This window comes from Anabrus simplex, chromosome X, assembly GCF_040414725.1.
Source record: "Anabrus simplex isolate iqAnaSimp1 chromosome X, ASM4041472v1, whole genome shotgun sequence".
In the NCBI taxonomy this organism is placed as follows: Eukaryota; Metazoa; Arthropoda; class Insecta; order Orthoptera; family Tettigoniidae; genus Anabrus; species Anabrus simplex.
The window spans coordinates 169,120,123-169,146,773 of NC_090279.1; the positions used below are offsets into that span (position 1 = coordinate 169,120,123).

At 41.3% G+C, this 26,651-nt stretch overlaps 1 protein-coding gene across 1 annotated transcript in view; it reads right to left on the reverse strand.

Annotated features, from left to right (window-relative positions):
- Positions 1–26,651, reverse strand: part of LOC136886053 (nucleoredoxin) — a 490,502-nt gene that overhangs the window by 128,303 nt on the left and 335,548 nt on the right. Inside the window, exon 3 of the mRNA XM_067158780.2 lies at positions 24,492–24,592. Within this exon, the coding sequence (XP_067014881.2) occupies positions 24,492–24,592 (101 nt within the window). The remainder of the gene's footprint in view (positions 1–24,491; positions 24,593–26,651) is intronic.

A 26,651-nucleotide genomic window follows, 5' to 3' on the forward strand; every position in this document is an offset into this window, starting at 1 on the left:
TCAAATCAAAAGACCTGCATCTGGCGAGCCGAACTTGTCCTCGGACACTCCCGGCACTAAAAGCCATACGCCATTTCATTTTCAACAACAACATACAAGCAGTTGTCACTCGTTAGAATTAGTGCGTGAGCTGAGAGAGTGCGAAGACCAAAGCAAAGTTACGGAGGTAAGAGACTATAGGAGTTGCGAATACCAAACAACTGCGAATTGAACATTCCTTGGGGCACTCAACTCAGTGTCATGGTGTACGGTTCCAGGGTTATTTGAAGTACAGCCGCAGCCAGCATATTTCGATATGAAAATGGGATGCAATAGAAGATAAATTTCAGTCCTTTGGGTTCGAAACCTCAATTTTCCGAATGTGAGCCATACGACCCACACCACGTAGTCACTGGTATCGTTTTCTCGATCCGCGATGGAAGACCAGGCGTGTAAGTGGTGTTTGTGAAGAAAGGGGAAGAAAACACATAAAATAAGATGGGGAAAGCAGGGACGGAGGGTTGTAAAAGTTACGATGTGATGCAGAGCAGGTTGTGGGGTGGTTTTGATGAGGCAGAACCTTGGGGAGGGCTGCTGATAAGTACGAATCGTGAAAAGGGGGAACTGTGTTTCTCAAGTCCTGCCTCCAAGATGAGAGCTCGCACGTTCAATACACATTGTCAACATAGTTTTCAGCAGGAAATATAGGTCTGTATGGAAATTCATTGACGTTTTCTAAGCTAATAATAATAATAATAATAATAATAATAATAATAATAATAATAATAATAATAATAGGTTTTGTTTGATGTCAATAAAATTCCATGTCATGCCAATCATATGTGTCAGTTATTACCTTTCTACTTCTAATATTCCGTGAAGTATTGCCTCGTCAAATGTTAAGGACCTTTTCTGTCATCCTGTATATACTTAATCTCCTACTGTCTATCGAAAGTTCGCTAATCATTCGTTCATTCGATCATTCCTATGCTCGAATACTTCCTTTCACTCTACCAATCATTCAGCCACACACCCATTCACCGAACAGAGATCCGGTCTTCTCTACCATCTGATAGAATAATACGGAAGGTAGAAATTGACGAGCTTGTGACCAAAATGCCATTAAATTAAAATGTCTGCACACGGTAGATTATTATTATTATTATTATTATTATTATTATTATTATTATTATTATTATTATTATTATTTATTATTATTATCCTTCCTCGGTGGTGTTGTTTTTTCTTCCGTCAATTTACTGCCCTATTTCTTCATGGCTTTCTCTGGAATCTTTCTTTCTCTCTCTTTCTTTCTCTCTTTCTGCCAGGCTGAGTGGCTCAGGCGGTTGAGGCGCTCACCTTCTGACCCCAACTTGGCAGGTTCGATCCTGGCTCAGTCCAATGGTATATGAAGGTGCTCAAATACGTCAGCCTCGTGTCGGTAGATTTACTAGCACGTAAAAGAATTCCCGTGGGACTAAATTCCGGCACCTCGGCATCTCCGAAAACCGTAAAAGTAGTCAGTGGGGTGTAAAATCAATAACATTATTATTAGTGTTTCTTTCTTTCGTTCTTTCTTTCTTTCTTTCTTTCTTTCTTAATCCGTTTAACCTCCAAGGTTGAGTTTTTCTCTCGGGCTCAGCGAGGGATCCCACCTCACCGCCTCAAGGGCATTGTCCTGGAGCGGGAGACTTTCGGTCGGGGATACAATCGAGGAGGACCAGTACCTCGTCTAGGTGGCCACACCTGCTATGCTGAACAGGGGCTTTGTGGGGGATTGGAAGATTGGAAGAGATAGACAAGAAAGAGGAAAGGAAGCAGCCGTGGTCTTAAGTTAGGCACCAAGCTGGCATTTGCCTGGAGAAGTGCGAAACCACGGAAAACCACTTCGAGGATGACTGAGGTTGGAATCGAACCCTCTTCTACACAGTTGATCTCCCGAGGCTAAGTGCACCACGTTCCAGACCTCGAAACAGGTTTCAAATTTCGTAGCAGAGTCGGGAATCGAACCCAGGTCTCTGGGAATGGCAGCTAATCACACTAACAAAGACACCACAGAGGCGGGCCTCCGGAAATTTACTGTCAAATATTGATTTCCTAACTTATTTTCTGTTGCAATTTATTCGTTCTTTTAATTGTTCAGTAGTTCCAAATCTTCTTCGGCTTCTTTGAAAACGTTGGTTTGCTTTTTTTATGTCACAATGTTCAAAAAATGTTTAGTTGATCTGACTTTGTCCATTGTATACAGTTGACCAAAGATTATTATTATTATTATTATTATTATTATTATTATTATTATTATTATTATTATTATTATTATTATTATTATTATTATTGCGTTCCGGCCTTCTAGGGACCACGTTACAATTTCAATTCTTCCTCCTTAGTTATTTTTTCCTTTTCTTCCAGTATTCTTTCATTGTTTCACTGTGCTTCTTTTTCCTGTCTTCAGTCCACTTTGTGCTTCTTTTCTTTTCCTTCCTCCCTTGGAATCCTTCCATTTGTAAGACTTTCTTCATAAAGATCTTTTTTTCCAATAATTCTTCTTCTCGTATGTTTTCCCTTTCCAGGTCTTTCTTGACTTCTTGAATCCAGGTGGTGGTTGATTTCTTTTCCCAAAGGTACTCGAAGATTCGTTTAGTTAGTCTATTTTCATCCTTCTGTAAATGTGTCCAAGAAATAGCAATCTCCTTTTTCTTATTTTTTCTGATATGTTTTCTATGTTCTGGTAAATTTCATTGTTACTTCTTAATTTCCAAAATTATTATTATTATTATTATTATTATTATTATTATTATTATTATTATTATTATTATTATTATCGGTCACATATTGTATTGTGGAAAGTCCGTTAACTTGTTAAAGTACTGGGTGAAGTTTAAATTACCATGAGGGATGGGAAGGCTGCGATATTATGTTCAGAGCTGCGTGATAATGGTTGGGGAATGATGGGTGGAAGAAGTTCCGTCCAATTTTCTGCTCCAGCGTCGTAATCGTATTACACACTATAATGAGCTGAGTTCTGAAGCCGATGACCGTATTGTGTAAGACAGACGTTACAACCTTTCCATATACGATAATAGTCAGTTGACGAACTTGCTCCATAGTTAACTTATAGATGCTGCCGGTCGAATGGGTTTAGATAACTTATAGCCCGTGTTATTGCGCCCCAATAATAATAATAATAATAATAATAATAATAATAATAATAATAATAATACCTTCACTACACTACAGCAGTGTAACTTTGACTAATTCATAACTTACAAGTTTTTTAAAAATTTGTTTTACGTCGCACGGACATAGAGAAGTCTTATGGCGACGAAGGGCTAGGTGTGGGATGGAAGCGGTCATGGACTTAATTAAGATGCAGCCTGGTGTGAAAATGGGAAACCACGGAAAACCATCTTCAGGGCTTCCCACAATGGAGTTCGAACTTAAGTGTTATTGTGAAGGTATGGTGGCTCCAGAAAATATTCGTCACTCTGACAGAACACAATGCAAGATGATTTATTGAAGTAAAACTGTAAATTCAGACAATGAACTATACATTGCTTATATGTATAAAACATAGTAGCCACAAGGAAAAACAAAACACTGAACATTTGTCCCTGCTGAACTGACAAAATAGACAAATACAACAAAACAGTTCGAAAAGTGGTCTCCAAAGAATTATTCGTCCGTGCCTTCATCTGGCTATTTCAACGTTACTTTTGGAGTTCAGAACTTCGTTGGGCCACCCATTTCTTTAATAACCTCTACCAGTCGTCGGGGCATGGACTTCACCAACGTTTCAGTCCTGGTTCTTGTGATATTCTTCCACTCGTCCAACAATGCTGCCTGCAACTCATTCTTGTTGGAAATAGGTAATTTTAGTTTAGTTTAGTTTAGTTTAGTTTAGTTTATTGCCTTTCTTATATGGCGGGGATCAGGCTATGAAGCCTGCTATTGTGCCAAACCATAGTATATAACACCTTTATACAATTTATAGAATAATGTATATAAAATCATTTTTTACACATATTTCTAAAAATCACTAAAATTAATTTACTTAACCTCTGTAATTTTGTATCCTTATTGATAATTAAGAACTAAATATTACTTTTTCACGTTAGTGAGATCTACTTTTTACAGATTTGAGTACCACATTAAACATTTCCTTTTAAATAGCCTCGGATTGCCTATGCCTCTAATTTCAGCTGGGATTGAGTTCCAGGAACGTATGGTAGCAGGTAAGAATGAGTTGTTGTACGAGTTACTGTGATGAATGGGAATAGACAGGAGGGAACGTGTGGATGACCTTGATGGAGCTCTATCGGAAGGGGAGAGGTATTTGAAGTCTGTTCTAAGATAGCCTGGTTTGCTAGTTTGCAGAATACTGTGGAGAAGGGAAACAGTGTGGTATTTACGTCGTTCAGTCAATCTTAGCCATGACAGCTGAGAGAGGAAAGGGCTAATATGAGTTTGAATTGTAATAATTAATACGAATCGAGCACAAGCATTGCAGGCTCGCTGTAGTCGACATGAAAGTGTTTTGCTCATACTATTATAAACTACATCTCCGTAGTCAAATATTGGAAATATTAGACTCTGAACTAATAATTTTCTTGTGCTTCTTGGAAGGAAGTCCCTCATTCTTTTTGCAGAAAGTAATGAACATAATACTCTTTGACAAATTTTTGTGACATGTTCCGACCAACTCAAATATTTATCGAATACTATTCCAAGGTTCTTTACATGATCGCTAAATGTTACTGGTATTCCACTGAGCATAACACTGGGTATATACGTGTTTTGTATTTTAGCATGAGATTTATACGTGCCAATTATGATGGCCTGTGATTTTGATGGTTTCACTTTCAGGCCATGTCTGCTAGTCCAGTCATTAACATTTGCTTCGTCTCGTTCAACTTAGTGATCGAATTGTTTAAGTCATTAGGTTTTGTGTGAATATACAATTGAATATCATCTGCATACAGGTGATATTTACAATTGGTCAGCGTCTCAGATAAGTCGTTCATGTACAATGAGAACAGAAGTAGTGACAATACTCCACCCTGTGCCACACCCACCTTAGTGGTTTGCCAAGAAGATGTATCGTTTCCCACTGATACACGCTGCTGACCACCACCAAGATAGGAGTGTACCCAGCTTAAAGTGCTCGTACGTTTCGTTCCAAAACATCCCACAAATGCTCAGTTGGATTGAGGTCCGGTGACTGAGGTGGGGTCTGCACATGACGTGGTGTGTTATAAAGCAGTCCACCTCGTATTAAGAGCCATGTGTTTAGGGTCGTTGTCCTGGGTGAAAATGTAGTACCCTGTCAGGCCCATATCTTCTAAATTTTTGACAAGATGGTCCTCCAGAATCTGAATATATCCACGGTGGTCCAAGATACCTTCAATTGTATGTATGTCCCTAACACCACTCGCGCTCATGAACCCCCATACTTGATTGGAGCCTCCACCGTGTTTGACAGTAGCAGTCAAGTTCCATTCTTCCATCTCACTGTTCCTTTGTCTCCAAACCGTCACTCTACTATCCGACTTGAAAATATTAAATTTGCTTTCGTCTGTGAAGACGACCCTCTTCCAGAATTCAAGGTACTTATTTTGGTTGGTTTCTAAAATGTACGTCTCTTCTTTATATTCACTTTGTTAATGTATGGCTTTCTACGGGCTGTTCGTCCATGAAAGCCACCTGCGTAGAGAACAGTCTTTCCTAATTAATTTGCGACCTGAACTTTTAGTTTTGGGCATTCAATTTTGGATCCTTTTTAACTCGAAGGACCACTAGCCGCTTTTCCTTCTCTGTCAAGATAGGTGGACGGCCTTTTCGGGGAGCATTATGGTATTTTTGTTGGAAACAAAACTTTCAAATTTAGATGTTGGAAACGAAACGGTGGGTTTTGCAGGTGTCTATTCCAAACAAAGAATTTTATTCAATATAAAGATTATGTTCTTTTTTGAAAGGTGTTAAATATATCTTGGTATTGATTTTGTTGTTACGAATAGCGAGTCTATTCTATTTCTCCCCTTTTTCCTTGTTACTCCTGTATCTACCGCGGACAACCTTCTGGAATTATCTCAGCAACGCTTCGCGCTAACTCTGTTGAATTTGTTACTCGATCGTGTGGTTCGATCTTTAATTATAAGTTTCTATTCGACTTTTTCGATAATTTTGGGGCAAAAAGATATTTACACCTTTATGAAAGGTCACCTGCTCCAGCATGGGAATGTTTAGAATCCTCTATGTCATATGATCTTTTCTATTTTTGAGGGCGACTTTTCCCTTCTCACATCTTAAACATTTTATCATGTTCTCCTCTTCTTCTTAAAGACGTCGTCTCCAAACGGAGGTAGACGATCCACACGGCCAGCTCTGATTTTGACGTTGCAGCCATGCCATGTGGATTTATTGGAATATCTCTCAGGATCTTTAATACAGTGGTTTCCCGTTGCCTTCTACATCCTAATGCCGTTGACCAAACCGGTTCCTCCGCCTTGGGGAACAATTTCTTGTCCCCAGGACAATAGAGTGCCCTTACCCATACCCGCTCATCCACTCTCAAAGAGACTGTTGGCACTTGGTATAGGGGATCTCCTTATACCGGGAGATAATCGGTCCCTTCATTCGTTAGCCGCCTGCATATAAAATATTATTTTTGTATGCAGTCGTTGCTCCCTCTCTACCGCGGGGAGGTGAATGTCAGGATTTTACCGTCATTGAAACAAGGACCAAATGGCATTTCCTTGTTTCTCTGGTTCTTTAGAGAGGCCTTGTTCTCTGGTGGCTTTATTTTGACTTACGTGAGTGGGTTTGGTAATTGGTGTTCGCTTGCCTCCCCATTTAGTTTGGTTGGTCTGAAAATAAGTGCCATAAAAACGACTTTATCTGTATAAATATGTTGTGGCAGAGGAGATATATCCACGTCCTCACTGTTCTATCACGTATTACTGTTATTTATTTATTTATTTTTTTTTTTAATTCGTTAGGGCCATCTATGGACCACGGTGCTTGTGTTTTAGCTGTTTCTTGAAGTCATCGTCGTTGTTTGCCACAATTGGTGTTCTTAGCGGCTGGTTTGGCAGCTGTTTTCTTGTTGGTACCTCGAGCTTTCCTGATGGCCCAGTAGTCCTTCATTTTCCGGCTAAATTCAATCTTACGTTCCTCAGACCATTTCCTGGTCTCGTCTTTTGGTCTGTGGGTAACTTCTGTGAGGGATGTTACAAAGGATTTAGTTTTAAGAGTTGTATGATAGTTACTCCGATCAGCTATGTCGTTTTGATTTATGTGGAGTTCCGAAAGGTCCTTCTCCACTTGCTTCATCCACACGAACCCAGTAGCTTTGCCCTTGTTAGCAGCCTTGAAGATCCTATGAGATAATCTATTTGAGTCCATTCTGGATAGGTGTCCGTAAAAAGCCAGTCGCCTTCTTCTGATGGCATCTATGAGATTTTCTTGGTGTTTATATAGCTCACGATTTGGTTGATACCATCGGCTTCCATCTGGTAAAATTCTTGGTCCCACTATCCGTCTCAGGAACTTTCTTTCTTGTACCTCGAGGGCTCTTAGTGGGGTCTTCTTAGTTAAATTTATTTATTTATTTATTTATTTATTTATTTATTTATTTATTTATTTATTTATTTATTTATTTATTTATTTATTTATTTATTTATTTATACCACAAGTAGGCAGCAAACTATTTTCTACATATTACTATCCATTAATCATCCAACAGCACTTATCTGTCCCAAATGGGTAAAAGTATTGACACCAATAAGTGCACGGCACTGTTGACTATTATGACTCCAGCTCAAACTTGAAACGCATGAGATTGAGAGGGAAAATGTAATTATTCTGTTTCGTTGTGGTGAGCTTAGCAACGTTTTTATGCGGGAGGTTAGACACATGGGTGCATAATAAAACATCTACTTCTGTTCCAGGTGGAGCGGAAAGAGAGGTTGCACCCCCTCCAAACCTCTCCCCCCGTACCACCACTGTAAGCGAAGCGAAGCGCAGCGCAGCGGAACAGGAAGCAGCTACATAACTCATTAAAAAAAATCAAACTAAATATACTTCGTATATGAACTGAGTATAACAATTTAAAAACCCTGGAATAAAATAAAAAAATACAGTCTGATCTGACATTTTTTTACATGCAGCTTTACCTCGCACCGACTCAGATAGGTCTTAGGGCGACAATGGGAAAGAAGCGGCCGTGTACAGCCCCAGTATTTGCCTGGTGTGAAAATGGGAAACCACGGAAAACCATCTTCAGGGCTGCCGACAGTGGGGTTCGAACCTACTATCTCCCGAATACTGTATACTGGCCGCACTTACGCGACTGCAGCTATCGAGCCCAGAGATTTGACATTAAAATAATAGCTACCTATTACAAAACATTTCTGACAACACGTTGTATTTTCTTAAGCTTAAACAACCGGCAACACAAAGAGCTGCCTAGAAGCGAGTGGGATGGGAAGCGGTGTTGCCAGTTTTCTGACTGGTTGAGTAGTTCAGACGGTAGAGCGCTAGCCTTCTGAGCCGAACTTGGCCGGCTCGATCTTGGGTCAGTCCGGTAGTATTTGAAGGTGCTCAAATAAGTCAGCCTCGTGTTGGTGGATTTATTGGCAAATAAAGGAACTCCTGCGGGACAAAATTCGGGCACTTCGGCGTCTCCGAAAACCGAAAGAGTAGTTAGTGGGGCATACAACAATATTATTATTATTATTATTATTATTATTATTATTAATAATATTGCGAGGTATTACCAGTTATCTGTGTGTAGCCCAGCTAATAAAAGCAACACCCATGTTCTCAAGCGAACTAGCACAATATAAAAGAAGACTGCAAGATACTGCAACACCGCGCCTCACTCCACGTGGAGTTGACGAGAGACTGTCATCCCAAATTCTGAGATTGTCATTGGGTACTGCACGGCTCTTATTGCTGCGGCATCGCATGGTAACGTTTTGAGAAGACCAATCGTATACAAATCTTCGCCAGTGGAGGGATTTGAACACGGGCCTCGGAGCTGACAGGGTCGCTGCTAGCGAGACATCGGCTGAAAACCACGGTGTGTTTGTCTTTGATGCTGATTTCTCGGTATCTGTAGCTGTTAGGGGATCGGTCAGTTACGGAATTGTGCGTTAAGCAGCCAAATGGCATGCGTAGAGTAGACTAGGACAAGCATACAAGGCAAGCCTTCTTCGAGTGGTGCTCCCAAGCTACGTGAAAATTTGGCAACACCTCCTCGCAAAGCCCGTTTAAATTCGCCCGCGAAGCGATCTGATTGGCTAACTTTAGCACCTGATGAAATGACAAGGGCGCGGGACATAAAATTATTTTAAAAAAGTTATTTATCAGTAAAACCAACTTTCTAACGCTCATATATAGTATCACGTTGTTTGCAACCATCCTGTATATACAGGTTGTATCAGAGCCATAGCGACATAAAAATCAGGGCTGTTCTTCGTGTTATTTTAAGAACGATGGTGCAATCAGATTGGCGGAGGAAAAGTTTTTATTCGAGAAAATGAGGTTGGTTTGTTACTTCTGGGCGCGCGATTGAAGTTAGCGAACTTGCCGTATTTTGTTAAGAAAGAAGCCATATTTTCCAGTGTCGACTTTTTAAATGTAATCGATATTCAGCCTTCGGAGAGCACAGTTCACACTATTTCACAGACCTCAACACGGATCTAAAAATCTTACACTTCGATGATAATAACAGCAAATCTTTGAATATTAAGGAAGCCATCGAAATTTACATCGCGAAAAAGGATAACGAAAACAATCTGAATGAACATACTTTTTTTAAATTCCCCTATTTACCTTAATTAATATCTGGACAACATTTACACTTATACATTAGCACTTAATGAATCTTACAGGAGGTAATCTCTGACTTAAAGGTTTGGAATTTGGTTAGGATATTCTTATATGTAGTAAGTGCACCTGACTTACGCACTGTCCATCGCAGATTACCAAATATCACGAAATAAAACTCAGAGGAACACTCCTAAAATATTGTAATAATAATATTAATAGTAAACATAAAAATAATAAAATAAATGCTTCTTGTAGTCAGAACGTGAGTTAACATTAAAAGTAACGTCTAATAGGTACACTCTATTTCAACAACTTCTTCTTCTTAATCTGGTTACCCTCCAGGGTTGGCTTTTCCCTCGGACTCAGCGAGGGATCCCACCTCTACCGCCTCAAGGGCAATGTCCTGGAGCTTCACACTTTGGGTCGGGGGATACAACTGGGGAGAATGACCAGTACCTCGCCCAGGCGGCCTCACCTGCTATGCTGAACAGGGGCCTTGTAGAGGGATGGGGAGATTGGATGGGACAGGGAAGGAAGAGGGAAGGAAGCGGCCGTGGCCTTAAGTGAGGTACCATCCCGGCATTTGCCTGGAGGAGAAGTGGGAAACCACGGAAAACCACTTCCAGGATGGCTGAGGTGGGAATCGAACCCACCTCTACTCAGTTGACCTCCCGAGGCTGAGTGGACCCCGTTCCAGCCCTCGTACCACTTTTCAAATTTCGTGGCAGAGCCGGGAATCGAACCCGGACCTCCGGGGGTGGCAGCTAATCACGCTAACCACTACACCACAGAGGCGACTATTTCAACAACTAATTTATTAAAACCCACATCATAAACTTGCATTTATTTATAATACGTTACTACTAGAAGAAGATAGTTGAAGAAAGTTTCACAACGCTCCGCCCCTAATACCCCCCCACACCCCCCATTTCTCTCCAGGTTACAGTTGCTAGCTTTAGGATGAAGGTATCAACCTGCTCTCCTCCAACTAATAGGAAAGTTCCACATCTTCACACGCGCCCCTACCCTCCTCTGTCCATCACCGAGGAACCGTTAGCTAAGTTCAAAACCGCTCCTCTCCCAGGTTCACAGATCTGTTACAATGAAAGGTGACAACAGACGTTTCATCGGCAGTGTAGGTAAGTAAAAAAATGTTTCATTACACGGTTTTGGTCGTTTCCCATGCAATAATTTATTTACTCACATATGGTTCATATAGGGTCTTTATTTATGCTTGGCAGGGACTTTATCGCTCGACCTTGCCCGCCGATGACAGGCTGCTACCGGCCGCTGGCGCGCGCGGTTTCCGGCACTTCAGCAGTAGCTGAGAGCTGAGCTCCGAGATAGTAGGGTGTTCAATGAAGCTACTGCGTACTGTATGTCGTATTGTATAGTGTTTTATTGTGATTGTGTATAGTGCTGTAATGTATGTGAAATATTCGTTACGTGAACGTGTATATCTACACAATATCTGCAGAAAATCGTGCGCTAGGATAAGACAAAAGTTTCGAGCTGAATTTCCAGGGAGACCCATTCCTATCAATCGGACACTAAAACAACTGGTTACCGGGCGAGTTGGCCGTGCGCGTAGAGGCGCGCGGCTGTGAGCTTGCATCCGGGAGATAGTAGGTTCGAATCCCACTATCGGCAGCCCTGAAAATGGTTTTCCGTGGTTTCCCATTTTCACACCAGGCAAATGCTGGGGATGTACCTTAATTAAGGCCACGGCCGCTTCCTTCCAACTCCTAGGCCTTTCCTATCCCATCGTCGCCATAAGACCTATCTGTGTCGGTGCGACGTAAAGCCCCTAGCAAAAAAAAAAAAAAAAAGAAAAAAAAGAAAAGAAAAGAAAACAACTGGTTAAGAATTTCAAACCTCAAGGTTCAGTAAACAATAAAATAGACGTAAAGGGTCGTTATCTCCTTACTGAAGCGTGTTTGGCACGAGGATGATAAGTAAAAATCTGTGGCCCCTTCGTAGCCCAGATTTAACGGCATGCGATTTTTATTTGTGGGGAATGTTAAAAAAAAAATGTACCGAGCTCGATAGCTGCAGTCCCTTAAGTGCGGCCAGTATCCAGTATTCGGGAGATAGTAGGTTCGAACCCCACTGTCGGCAGCTCTGAAAATGGTTTTCCGTGGTTTCCCATTTTCACACCAGGCAAATGCCGGGGCTGTACCTTAATTAAGGTCACGGCCGCTTCCTTCCCACTCCTAGCCCTTCCCTGTCCCATCGTCGCCACAAGACCTACCTGTGTCGGTGCGACGTAAAGCAAGTAGCAAAAAAAAAATGTAGTTTATGGGAACAACCCTCACACACTAGATGAACTTAAAGACAATATAAGAGCTGCAATTGCATCCATCAGTGCTGAAGAACTTCACGTGTAACCGAAAACTTCTTTAGGAGCTGCCGATTATGTTTGGCAGCGCATGGGGAACATTTTCAGCATAAACTGTAAAAATGGTGACTAAAACGAATGATAAATGCATGATAATGCATGATAATGATTTTGAGCACCGTATTCTATCGTACATACGCTCGCGCGGTAGCCGGTAACTGAACCGTCATTGGCGGCCATGGTCGAGCGAGAAAGTCCCTGCCAAGCATAAATAAGGACCCTGTATTATCACATAACTCCATATCATTGACAATACACTACGTAAATGCACACAATTTATGTGATTTGATAGAATCTGAGGATGTTATTGTAGAATGAAACGTGTTATTCATTGTATATAATGTGTGATTTTTACAGGCATGCTTATAGTGTTTTAATTTGCACTTGAAATTGTTGTGTGTCTGACAGACTGGAAAGCTTTTATTACACTTGCCGTATTTGCTTTGCCTGAGAGCCAGCCGCTGCCTGTTGCTGTGCGTCAGAGAAGGGAGGGAAAGCGCGGGGAAGTGGGAGACAGAGGTAAAGCGCGACACACCACACATCCTGAACAGAGTTCAAAAGTCACCGTCAAAAGTCGTCGTGAAATGTGCACCGCAGTAGGAAGAGGGGAGGGGTTATATTGCACATCTACTGTAATCAAACCATTGGACGTATTGTTTCCTTCGTTCAGTATTTCATTCCATTTACAATGTTGTGAGTGAAGGATTACACAATCATTGTTGATGATGATGTCTGTTGTTTAAAGGGGCCTAAACAGCTAGGTCATCTGCCCCTAATGGTACGAGGTGAACGAAACGAAAATTAAAACTTCAAAATGTAAGCACGGACTAGAATGTAAAACGAATGATGATTAAAAAATGATCGTGATACAAAACAATCAGTCGATCAAATTCACAGTGCCTTCATTACTGGGTGCTGGCGTTTGGTTCAAGGAGCCCCGGGTTCGATTCCCGGCCGGGTCGGGGATTTTAACCTTAATTGGTTATTTCCGCAGGCTCGGGGACCGGGTGTGTGTGTCGTCCTTAAGCAAAAATGAAACGAAAACAAGGAAAGAATAAAGAAATTAAGAAAATATCAGTCAAAATATTAAAAAATTCTAAAAAAAATATTAAAAAACTAGGATGATATTCATTATCTAAAGGGGTCCCAACGCCAGGTCACCGGCCCCCATAATGGTACTAATCGCAGGCAACGTAGACTTTTTTTTTTTTTTTGCTAGTTGTTTTACGTCGCACCGACACAGATAGGTCTTATGGCGACGATAGGACAGGCAAGGCCCAGGAATGGGAAGGAAGCGGTCATGGCCTTAATTAAGGCACAGCCCCAGCATTTGCCTGGTGTGAAAATGGGAAACCACGGAAAACCATTTTCAGGGCTGCCGGCAGGGGGGTTCGAACCTACTATCTCCCGAATACTGGATACTGGCCGCACTTAAGCGACTGCAGCTATCGAGCTCGGTACGTAGACTCCTGGTGTTTCTCGCGTGGTGATACTAATCACAGGTAACGTAGACTGCTGCTGTATCTCGCGTGGTGGTACTAATCACAGGTAATGTAGACTGCTGCTGTATCTCGGGTGGTGATACTAATCACAGGTAATGTAGACTGCTGCTGTATCTCGCGTGGTGATACTAATCACAGGTAATGTAGACTCCTGGTGTTTCTCGCGTGGTGATACTAATCACAGGTAACGTAGACTGCTGCTGTATCTCGCGTGGTGATACTAATCACAGGTAATGTAGACTGCTGCTGTATCTCGCGTGGTGATACTAATCACAGGTAATGTAGACTGCTGCTGTATCTCGCGTGGTGATACTAATCACAGGTAATGTAGACTGCTGCTGTATCTCGCGTGGTGGTACTAATCACAGGTAATGTAGACTGCTGCTGTATCTCGCGTGGTGATACTAATCACAGGTAATGTAGACTGCTACTGTATCTCGCGTGGTGGTACTAATCACAGGTAATGTAGACTGCTGCTGTATCTCGCGTGGTGATACTAATCACAGGTAATGTAGACTGCTACTGTATCTCGCGTGGTGATACTAATAACAGGTAATGTAGACTGCTGCTGTATCTCGCGTGGTGATACTAATCACAGGTAATGTAGACTGCTGCTGTATCTCGCGTGGTGATACTAATCACAGGTAACGTAGACTGCTGCTGTATCTCGCGTGGTGATACTAATCACAGGTAATGTAGACTGCTACTGTATCTCGCGTGGTGATACTAATCACAGGTAATGTAGACTGCTGCTGTATCTCGCGTGGTGGTACTAATCACAGGTAATGTAGACTGCTGCTGTATCTCGCGTGGTGATACTAATCACAGGTAATGTAGACTGCTGCTGTATCTCGCGTGGTGATACCAATCACAGGTAACGTAGACTGCTGGTGTTGCTCTCATAATGGTACTACTACTCTCAAGCAACGCAGACCCATGGTTTTACTAATCACGGGCGCCAGCCAAACCCCTAATGTTTATCACGTAGTGGCACTAGTCATAGATAACGTAGACCCATGGTGTTTCTCATAAAGTGGTACTAATCACAGGTAATGCAGACCCATTCTGTATACGGTGGAACCGACCGGTGGAATACACACTATGGCCATTGTAACAAACAACGCCCACACCCATAGTGTTACTCGCACAATGGTACTGCTCCTATGTAACGTAGACCCATGGTTTTCCTCGCATTAGTCTATTATATGAACACACAGATGTGGTTGATGGAAGAAGTTGTAGAATATATTTTCTGGAGCTGTATTTACTGACTAGCTGTTACCCACGGCTTCGCTCGCGAGGAGTTGTTAAGTTGATAAAAATTAATTGTTTCTCGGTATTGCACTAACAATTAGACATTAGCTGAAAATCCCTAAAGTATAAAATCTCACCGAAAATGTGCATTTCATTTGCCCCAGAACGTCTTTGTAAACCACGTTTGTGGCATTGGCTTTTGGGGCTAAGATGACCAGACTACTGGCAGAGCTAAATCTATAACATGCGACATGGAACTCTACATGTTAGGAACAGTCCTCTTTTAAGTCGAAAAATGTAAGTTTCTTTATTTTAAAGGCGGTTCCAAACACCGATTTCCACGTCCTTCACTCCTTCACTCATTTTTCGATCTCCAGCTTAAGTTGATTTTACGAAAACAAAAAGTACGTGTTTATTTTTTTGGAGGCTTACGAATGCCAATTTTCTCGTCTGTAACATGTTCAGTTTGAGATATACTGTAGATATACTCATTGTACAAACTGCCCCACTCTTTTGCTGAGTGGTCAGCGTTGAGGCCTTCGGTTCACAGGGTTCCGGGTTCGATTCCGGGCTGGGTCGGGGATTTTAATCCCATGTGATTAATTCATCTGGCTCGGGGACAGGTTGTTTGTGTTTGTCCCAACACTCTCCTCTTCATATTCACTCAATACACCACATTAACAACCATAACATAAACATGCAATAGTAATTACATCCCCACATACGGGGTTGGGTCAGGAAGGGCATCCATCCGTTAAACAGGGCCAAATCCACATGTGCGACACGGTTCGCACCCGTGACCCCACAGGTGTAGAAAAGCGGTAGAAGAAGATGATATTCACTTTAAAAATTCACCCGCCTTTTTATTATTTCACCCCTTAATTGGATTTTCCAAAAAAAGCGTGTTCATTTATTTTTAAAGGAGATTCCAAATACCAATTTCCATGTCGGTAACATGTTAGGTTTTTGTGATATATTGTAGACAATCTCGCTGCTGTAGGAATACTGGAGCTGACGTTGTCATGGTTACGGAAGTTCATTTCTTTATCCGATTCCTAGAGCAGGGGTAGTGTGGTGCCAATATCTCCGTAACGGTTGGTTTTAGCGCCTTAAAACATGGTTTTCGGACCCAAGGGGCTTACCGAGTTTTGTTCTTTGCGCCAAGGGGCTTGAAATGAGCTTTGTCTCGTCCTTTTACGACAAATTCGATTTCGCCTTTATTAGCCTATTATATTTATATTTTTATACCTTCCCCCGTCGACCCCCGCCCCCTCGAATTGTTTTGAAAATAAAATACAGCCCATGTTACTCACTGGAAACGTAGCTTTCTATAGGTGAAGTAATTTTAAAAATCGGTTCAGTAGTTTTTGAGTTTATCCGTTACAAACAAACATACAAAGTTTTCCTCTTTATAATATTAGTATATAAATATAAGCACCGTACGCGGCTGTTCGGCGCCCTGATCCGAACTTCTCCGGTCTACAAATCTCATTACTTTCCTTCTCAAGTCCGTGGAACGGAATTATAACTTAGGAAACCACGTTTTAATGTATTTGTTCTCTTCCATTTATCACTGTAATTAATGCAAGACTTCACTAATTACCAGATTAAAACGGCTATTAACTTCTAATTTGTTCAGATGGTAGATAACACCAACAGCATACATTTTACGGTTGTTAACTTAGATTATGTGCGATGACCGCCATTTCCCACGCTACGGCATGAACTGCAGCAAGGTTCTGTTATAGATATTATCTAAAGTGAAACGCCAGATAAGTTGTTTACCACTTTGAGACTCCCTTAGGAGCAGAAGAACTTAAACTTAAACAGAAAGATTTTTTTCGAAACTGTACGTGTTGTGTAGCTCTAAGCTTGTCTTTGACACAGGGTGAATTCGAGATAAACCAGCCTCAAGATATTCGTGATTTTGCTCGTCATTAGAAGCAGCATCTATACTAATTGAGGCCATGGCCGCTATCTTCCCGGACCTTGCCCGGCTCTATGGCTAAACGGTTAGCGTACTGCCCTTTGGTCACAGGGGTCGCGGGTTCGATTCCCGGCAGGGTCGAGAATTTTAACCTATGGGTGTCAAATCTAAAGACCTGCATCTGGCGAGCCGGACTTGTCTTCGGATACTCCCGGCATTAAAAGCCATACGCTATTTCCTTTTTTTTTTCCGGACCTTAACAGTCTGTATCCCGATGTCGCCAAAACTCTTGCTGCTACCCCCTGTGGATGGGGGACGCAGATGAATAATACACCTTCGGTATCTCCTGCCTGTCGTAAGAGGCGACCAAGGGATATTCAATTAGAACCATGAAACTACTTGTTATCAGTACCATCACGCGGGGAAAACCATAGGTTGCCTTTAATTGCGAGTAGTACCACTATGTTAGGTACACAATAGGTTTGTGATTAGTAGAAATAGTGTGTGGGTCACTATGGGTTTACAGTACACGTGATGATGATGATGATGATGATGATGATAATAATAATAATAATAATAATAATAATAATAATAATAATAATTTCGTGTGGCTATTTTTAGCCGAGTGCAGCCCTTGTAAGGCAGACCCTCCGTTGAGGGTGGGCGGCATCTGCCATATGTAGGTAACTGCGTGTTAATGTGGTGGAGGATAGTGTAATGTGTGGTGTGTCAGTTGCAGGAATGTTGGGGACAGCACAAACACCCAGACCCCGGGCTATTGGAATTACCAATGAAGTTTAAAATCCCCGACCCCAACGGGAATCGAAGGCCAGTACGCTGACCATTCAGCCAACGAGTCGGACAGTACACGTGATTAGTAGCACTATATGCGGAACACCACAGGTCTGGGAGTTGCCTATGATTTGTAGCACTGTATGCTACGGGCTTTACGTCGCACCGACACAGATAGATCTTATGGCGACGATGGGATAGGAAAGGCCTAGGAGTTGGAAGGAAGCGGCCGTAGCCTTAATAAGGTACAGCCTGGTGTGAAAATGGGAAACCACGGAAAACTATCTTCAGGACTGCCGACAGTGGGATCTCCCGGATGCAAGCTCACATCAGCACTGTGGGTCTCCGTTGCCTGTAATTAGTACGCACTATGCGATGAACACCACGGGATAGTAAGAGTCCCTATAATTAGTACACCTATGTGAGGAACACCCATGGGTCTGCGTTGCCTACGAGTGGCGCCATTGTGTGAGAAACATCATAGGTCTGCGTTGCGTGCGCGACGTACAATACTTGTGAGTAGTGCCATAACGTTTGGAACACCGTGAGTCTAAGCTACTCTTGATTAGTACCGCAACTTGAGAAACACGGTGGTTCTATTTTACTAGCGAGAAGTGCCATTATGAGGGGTCGTTGACCTGGAGTTTAGACCCCTTTGGACAATAAGAACCACCGATTCAGAATTGTGCTTTGTAAGCAGTCCCTTGATTAGTAACACCAATTTTTTAAATATAGTTCCTGGGAAGGTGGGCCATTGCGGGTCCGATCCACTGATTGAACCATTGTTCATCGTCATATTTTTGAATTCTAGCCAGTGGATCGATTTTAGAATTATTTTTAACTTTCAGTATTCTGAGTTGGCTCCGCTGATTATTTTAAATTCCTATTTCTCCTTTCATTCTTCATCATCACGTTTTAAATTCTAGTCAGTGGATTTATTTTGGACTTCATCATAATCATCATCATCATCATCATCATCATCATCATCAAAATCTTGGTGTTATGATTTGTGCTTTAACGTTTTCTTATCCTTCTTCTTGTTCTTCTCAATTATCTGGGATCGACACTAATGTGGATTAACCCCAGTTTTACGGTCAGATGCACTTCCTGACGCTAATCCCACGTAGAGGGACGTACTCACTACTGTGGTGGTTGGTAGTGTGACGTATTGTATGTAGATGGAGACTTGTGTATTAAGATGAAGTTTAAATCCCCGATACGACCGGGAATTTAACACGGGGTCCTCTGAACCGAGTATCACTACGCTGATTATTCAATCAAGGTGTCGGACAAATTACAATTACGTCACACCGACACAGATAGGTCTTATTGCGATGATGGGACAGGAAATGGCTAGGACTGAGAGGAAGCGGATGTTGCCTTATTTAGGGAAACCATGGAAAACTTCCGGGAAGCTCTGAGCTTGCCTCTTGGAGGTAGTGGATTCGAACCCCACTGTCGGCAGCCTACCCCATAGATACAATTTTCTCTCCTTAAACTGGTACGCCAGCACATTATTTTGAACAGCTCAATTTTTTACACTGTATTTAAAATAAGTAAACCTCGAGACTTTGAGTGAAATTTATATTATCTACGAGGGCTGTGTATAAAGTAGTGGCAATATTGATGGAACGCATATTTAATGAACTAACACGTACAATTGCATTACATTCCTTAAATGTAGTCGCCCACAATTAGTACATTAAGCAACAAGCCTATAATGACAATAATTAAGACACGAGCTTTATAATTTCCATACAAGTGTCTTAATGACCATTATAGGCGAGCTGCATACGGCTGTTTATGCTCGACGATAATTATTACTCTATTATTTTAAATATTCATAAATTTCTGTCGAGATGTCACATGATAGTTGAGTTTACTGAACAGAGCGCAGAGCGCATGTGCTGGGTTATTGCTTTTCCGTGAGTGGATCAGAGACCTTGACAATGTCATATGTTTTCAAAGCTTTGATAGAAGGTTATCATAACCTAGCTTTATACATACATACATACATACATACATACATACATACATACATACATTATCATTATAGACTGTTATGCCTTTCAGCGTTCAGTCTGCAAGCCTCTATGACTTTACTAAACGTCGCCACAATCCTCAATTTGCAACTAGTGCTGTGGCCTCATTTAGTTCTATACCTCTTATCTTTAAATCGTTAGAAACTGAGTCTAACCATCCTCATCTTTGTCTCCCTCTACTTCTCTTACCCTCCATAACAGAGTCCATTATTCTCCTAGGTAACCTATCCTACTCCATTCGCCTCATATAGCCCCACCACCAAAGCCGGTTTATGCGTACAGCTCCATCCATTGAAATCATTCCTAAATTAGCCTTTATCTCATCATTCCAAGTACCCTCCTGTCATTGTTCCCACCTGCTTGTACCAGCAATAATTCTTGCTACTTTCAATTCTGTTACTTCTAACTTATGAATAAGATACCCTGAGTCCACCCAGCATTCGCTCCCGTAAAGCAAAGTTGGTCTGAAAACAGACCGATGTAAAGATAGTTTTGTCTGGGAGCTGACTTCCTTCTTGCAGAATACTGTTGATCGCAACTGCGAGGTCACTGCATTAGCTTTACTACACCTTGATTCAATCTCACTGACTATATTACCATCCTGGGAGAACACACAACCTAAATACTTGAAATTATCTATCTGTTCCAGCTTTGTATCACCAATCTGACATTCAGTTCTGTTGAATTTCTTACCTACTGACATCAATTTAGTCTTCGAGAGGCTAATTTTCATACCATACTCATTGCACCTATTTTCAAGTTCCAAGATATAGACTGCATGCTTTCGGCACAATCTGCCATTAAGACCAAGTCGTCAGCATAGGCCAGACTGCTTACTACATTTCCACCTAACTGAATCCCTCCCTACCATTTTATACCTTTCAGCAGATGATCCATGTAAACTACGAACAGCAAAGGTGAAATATTACAGCCTTGTCTAATCCCTGTAAGTACCCTGAACCAAGTACTCATTCTACCATCAAATTTCACTGAAGCCCAATTGTCAACATAAATGCCTTTGATTGATTTTAATAATCTCCCTTTAATTCCATAGTCCCTCAGTATGGCGAACATCTTTTCCCTCGGTACCCTGTCATATGCTTTCTCTAGATCCACGAAACATAAACATAACTGCCTATTCCTCTCGTACCGGGCGAGTTGGCCGTGCGCGTAGAGGCGCGCGGCTGTGAGCTTGCATCCGGGAGGTAGTAGGTTCGAATCCCACTATCGGCAGCCCTGAAGATGGTTTTCTGTGGTTTCCCATTTTTACACCAGGAAAATGCTGGGGCTGTACCATAATTAAGGCCACGGCCGCTTCCTTCCAACTCCTGGGCCTTTTCTATCCCATCGTTGCCATAACACATATCTGTGTCGGTGCGACGTAAAGCAAATAGAAAAAAAAAATTTCTGGCATATATTATTTATATTTCGGCATCGTCGAGCATAAAGTCTATTTCCTTATGCCAAATGTCGGGAGGTCGTTGGGAATCGTTGGTATGGCGTTCTCTGTTGATGACAGCGACGGAGTACAGATGACTTGTCAGGACAGTCCATCGATGGTCTACAGAAACGAGACCACCCACGATGTTTATTTGATCTTGAGGAACGGACTGCCGAACCTGCCCGGTGGAAACCCACAGTCCCATTCCGACCCGCAAGAATCGCCCTAACCCATCGTGCAACCGCTATTTATCTTGTCTTGTCTTGTCTTGTCTTGTCTTGTCTTGTCTTGTCTTGTCTTGTCTTGTCTTACATGGCGGGACTCATGCTATGAAGCCTGCTATTCTGTCCGACTATAGATCCACCTACATGAAGAGTTGAATGTACACTAAATAATCTACAATTTAATATATTAAGGTATAAATTAAATGTTTAATTAACCTAATAATTAGCTATGATCTAATCGTACGTATGTTATGAATAGTTATCATTTATTAACCAGGTTTAACAGTTTCTTAAAGCGGAGGTGGTTTGACCTGCTCCTAATTTCAGCAGGTAGGGAATTCCAAATTCGACTGGCGGTGAGTACAAATGATCTACTGTAGCCAATTAAGCGGTGAATGGGAATGCTTAGTGCTGAGATGGACGATGATCTGGTAGGAAGATGATCCTAGGTAATGGAATTGTGTGGCAAGGTATTCAGGAGTTTCAAGGTTCAGTATACGGTGAAATAACTTACGGCTTTTAGTGCTGGGAGTGTCAGAGGACAAGTTCGGCTCGCCACGTGCAGGTCTTTTGAATTGACACCCGTAGGCGACCTGCGCGTCCTGATGAGGATGAAATGCTGATGAAGACTCGTGCCAGTGGAATTAACCAATTACGGTTAAAATTCCCGACCCTGGGACCCATGTAACCAAAGGACAGCACGCTAACCATTTAGCCATGGAGCCAGACGCTCAGTATACGATGTAACAGAGAAACAGAGTGTAATTTCGTCGCTCTCTTAAGCGGAGCCATGAAAGTCTATCAAATGCGGAAGAAATATGGTTAAACCTTGGTATATCTGAAATAAATCGAACACATGCGTTACGTGTCTTTTAGAGCTTGATGGAAAGTGAGGCGTTCAGGTTACTGTATACTACGTCACAGTAGTCGAATATTGGCGTTACTATACTTTGGATAAGCAGTTTTGTTACATTTTGGGGGAGTAAATATCTGAGTTTCGGAAGGGAATGTAAGGAATAAAACACTCGCTGACATATGCATATTATATGATCGTTCCAACGAAGGTTTATATCCGCTATCATCCCTACGGAGTCTTTGAATTGAAACTGAGTGCCTCTTAATGTTACTGAGTGGATATGAATGTATGTCAGGTGTGCGTAGATTTTTTGGGCAGCTAAATTAATACACTGCGATTTTTAGTGCATGGTCATCGGTCCACTTACATATACTTTCTAGGTCGTCATTTATATTATTTATTGCAGTCGGTGAGTCACGAGGATGTGCGTGTGTATATCGTCACTGCCGGGACAAAACCTTCTATGTGAAATATTTTAGCTTAGAACTTTGGCCGGTAAGGTTCTGTCATCTAAGGTGCAATATTGTGTGAATATTGTCAAGGCATTCTCGCTCTTGATGTTGATGATGTATGTGCTGCGGGTCAGTATATCTCCAAAAATATTATCACGTAGGAGGTTTTGTCCCGGCAACGACGATATATTTGTAAGTCGTCTGCGAACACATGATACTGACAAAGTTTAATTACTTGTGTTAGTCCTGAAATGCATTCTCGCCACGGGCTTCACGTAATCCTTGATAAACCCCTGTGTGGGGGGACACAGTCGAAGAATACACCCACGTATCCCCTGCCTGTCGTAAGAGGCGACTGAAAGGGGCGACCAAGGGATGATTGTATTAGAATCATGAAACTACTTGTGATTAGTACCACCACGCGGGGAACACCATGGGTCGCTTTTACTTCCGCATAGTACCACTATGTTAGGTACACAATAGGTTTGTGACTAGTAGCGACAGGGTGCGTTGCCGGCTTCTACAGTACCTGTGATTAGTACCACTTTAGGAGTGACACCATGGTTTTGGCTTGCCTATGATTAGTACCCCTATATGAGGAACACCACGGGATAGTGCAGGTCCCTGTGGTTAGTACACTATGTGATGAACACCATAGGTTTGTGTTGCCTGTAAATGGCGCCGCAATGCGCGAAACACCATAGGTCTGTATTCCATCTGTGAATTTCATTACCTGTGAATAGTACCGTAATGTGTGGAATACCGCGAGTCTACGCTACTTTTGATTAGTCCCGCAACATGACAAATACCATGGTTCTGCTTTTCTAGCGATAAGTATCATTATGAGGGGCCGATGACTTGGATTTTGGACCCCTTTAGACTGCAAGCATCATCGATTCAGTATTATGCTACAGACGCTGTCCCTTGGTCAGTAATACTCTTGTTTCACGGTAGTTTCTGGGAATGTGGGGCATTGCGGGTCGGATCCACTGATTGTTTTAAATTCATATCCATGCATTCATTCATTTTTCGTCCTCACGTTATGAATTCTGGTCAGTGGAGGATTTTGGACTTTTAATTTGTCATTCCATTTCGTCTCATTTCGGACCATTAGGGGCCGATGACCTAGATGTTAGGCCCCTTTAAACAACAAGCATCATCATCAATCCTTGATAACATTCTGATGCAATTTTCCCATGGACAACCTCGATTTTAATCCTCAAACGCGGGCCACCTTTTAAAAACAGTGGAGGATTTTGGACTTTCAATTTGTCATTCCATTTCGTCTCATTCCGTACCATTAGGGGCCGATGACCTAGATGTTAGGCCCCTTTAAACAACAAGCATCATCATCAATCCTTGATAACATTCTGATGCAATTTTGCCATGGACAACCTCGATTTTAATCCTCAAACGCGGACCACCTTTTAAAAACATGCTTTATAGTGGTGAAATCGGCACTCTTCACTTCAACGCCACACAGGAACAACACTCTCAAAGGGATGCCCGTCAAATGCACACAACACATCGACAACAGCGCCACCTGACCACTCCCATATCCTATTTGCGCATGCCCGATCTCCTGCCAGTGTCTGGACTACGTTGCCACGAGTTTATTTACAACCCTCGTAATATCTTCTATTGAAGGCTTGCTTCGAAATGGATGTAATTCTTCAGTAAACTCCCTGCAGAAGTAAGGCTATTAAAACACATACATTCTCTCCATCAGAAAACACGAGTATCTCCCACTAGGGAAAACAAAACACTAGTATGCCATTCAGTGAATGTCTTACCTGTCAGAACTGACAAAGATGACCTCGAACCGGTGACCTCTCTCCCTCACCTTGGTGTACGTATGGACGAGTTGAGGAGTGAACGCTTTGCACGGCGGACACTGCAAACAGAGGAAACAAATGTTGTTAGGCCTTGCGTGCAAAGAACCTCTTACCTGTTACAAACCTTCCAAATGTTCACGAATAAGTTATACTTAAATGCTTTGTGTGAGAAAGAACTTCTGAACATTTTCATCTAGAGCAGACATGAATTGAGCATTCTAACGCAATAGTAGAACCTCATTAATCAGGAATAAATGAGGCTGTAGGTTGTCCGAATTAATGAAAATCCGGGTAAAATAAAATAACTTATGAAATGAGCCAAGTGATACATTAAACACCTTGTTCAGCAAAGAGTACAGTACAGTACAGTATTTTAAATTTAAGAAATACATATGTTATTTAGTATAAAAGATATTATACAATACAGTATTAGGCCCTACAGAATACAGAAGAACTAGTGCAGTACAGAATTAGAACATGTTAATCAAGGTACTCCTTCATGGACCACACTTGGCACATCACTGCTGAACTTTTGTCGTTTTCCTTTAACATTAATTTATTTAACAATTAACTCTCGCAGATGTCTCAAATATTCGCGATATGGAGATATGTTTTCATCGTTGTTATTTATTTATTTATTTATTTATTTATTTATTTATTTATTTATTTATTTATTTATTTATTTATTTATTTATTTATTCAGATAGGGAATGAGATGACAGAGGAAACTACAATTAGAAGGGGAGTAAGACAGGGCTGCTGTCTCTCCCCCATGCTTTTTAACATGTATTTGGAAGAGATTATCCAGAAATGCATGAATGGAAAAAAGAGGAGTTAAAGTTGGTGGTAGGAGAATAGAATGTATTAGATTTGCTGATGACATGGTCATAATGGCAGAGAGTGAACGAACTATGATATCGATGCTAACAGATCTAAATGATGTCTGTGAAGAATTTGGAATGAGAATTAATAAGAAAAAGACAAAATGTATGGTGATAAGCAGAAGAAAAGTGAAGACAACTATAAAGTTAGGGCAGGAAATAATAGAACAGGTGGATGCTTTCAAATACTTGGGAAGTGTTCTAACAGAGGACATGAGGTGCAGTCGAGAGGTGAAAACTGGTACTGCGATTGCGAACGAAGCATTTAATAAGAAGAGTAGACAGTTTTGTGGGGGCATTGATAGAGACTTGAGGAAGCGATTCGTGAAGTGCTTTGTATGGAGCGTGGCACTGTATGGAGCTGAGACATGGACACTAAGAAAGAAGACTGGAAGCATTTGAGATGTGGATTTGGAGGAGAATGGAAAATATACAATGGACAGAAAATGTAAAGAATGAAGAAGTTTTGAGAAGAGTTGGGGAAGAGAGAAATATATTAAAAGTAATCAAGAAGAGAAAGCACAATTGGATTGGTCATTGGATGAGGAGAGATTGCTTGCTTACAGATGCTATAGAAGGAACGGTAAATGGAAAAAGACAAGGACGACGGAGAAGATATCAGGATAGAATACAAGTATGAGGAAACAAGGAGGGTGGCAAGAGACAGAATTGCGTGGAGAGCTGCCATGTGAAGACCTGCCGTATGGCAGAACTCTGATGATGATTTATTTATTTATTTATTTATTTATTTATTTATTTATTTATTTATTTATTTATTTATTTATTTATTTATTCAGTGATGAAGATAACAGGCTTTTTGCCCAATTACAATGTTCACAATATACAGTACAATTAATAGTTACACTACTAAACATTAACTGAAAGAAATACAATACAAGGAATACAATGAACTACCCAAACAATACAAAGTTGGTAATACATTAAAAATATACAGTTACTACATTAATAATTATTTTACAGTGGTGCCTAACACAAAGTAACACATTCAGTTATACAGTTAAATTATACAGTCTTAAAACATGACACATGACACATTATGCAAAATAATATTCTATAAAGAGAAATAAAGTGTTTAATGTATAGGTCATTTGAAAACTGTGAATTCAAATAGAACTGAAGTGGAAGAATGAAATAAAACATATACAGAAAACAGAGATAATATTCAACAGTATGTGCATTATAGGAAAGTATCACACGCCAATTCAAAGTTGATTTG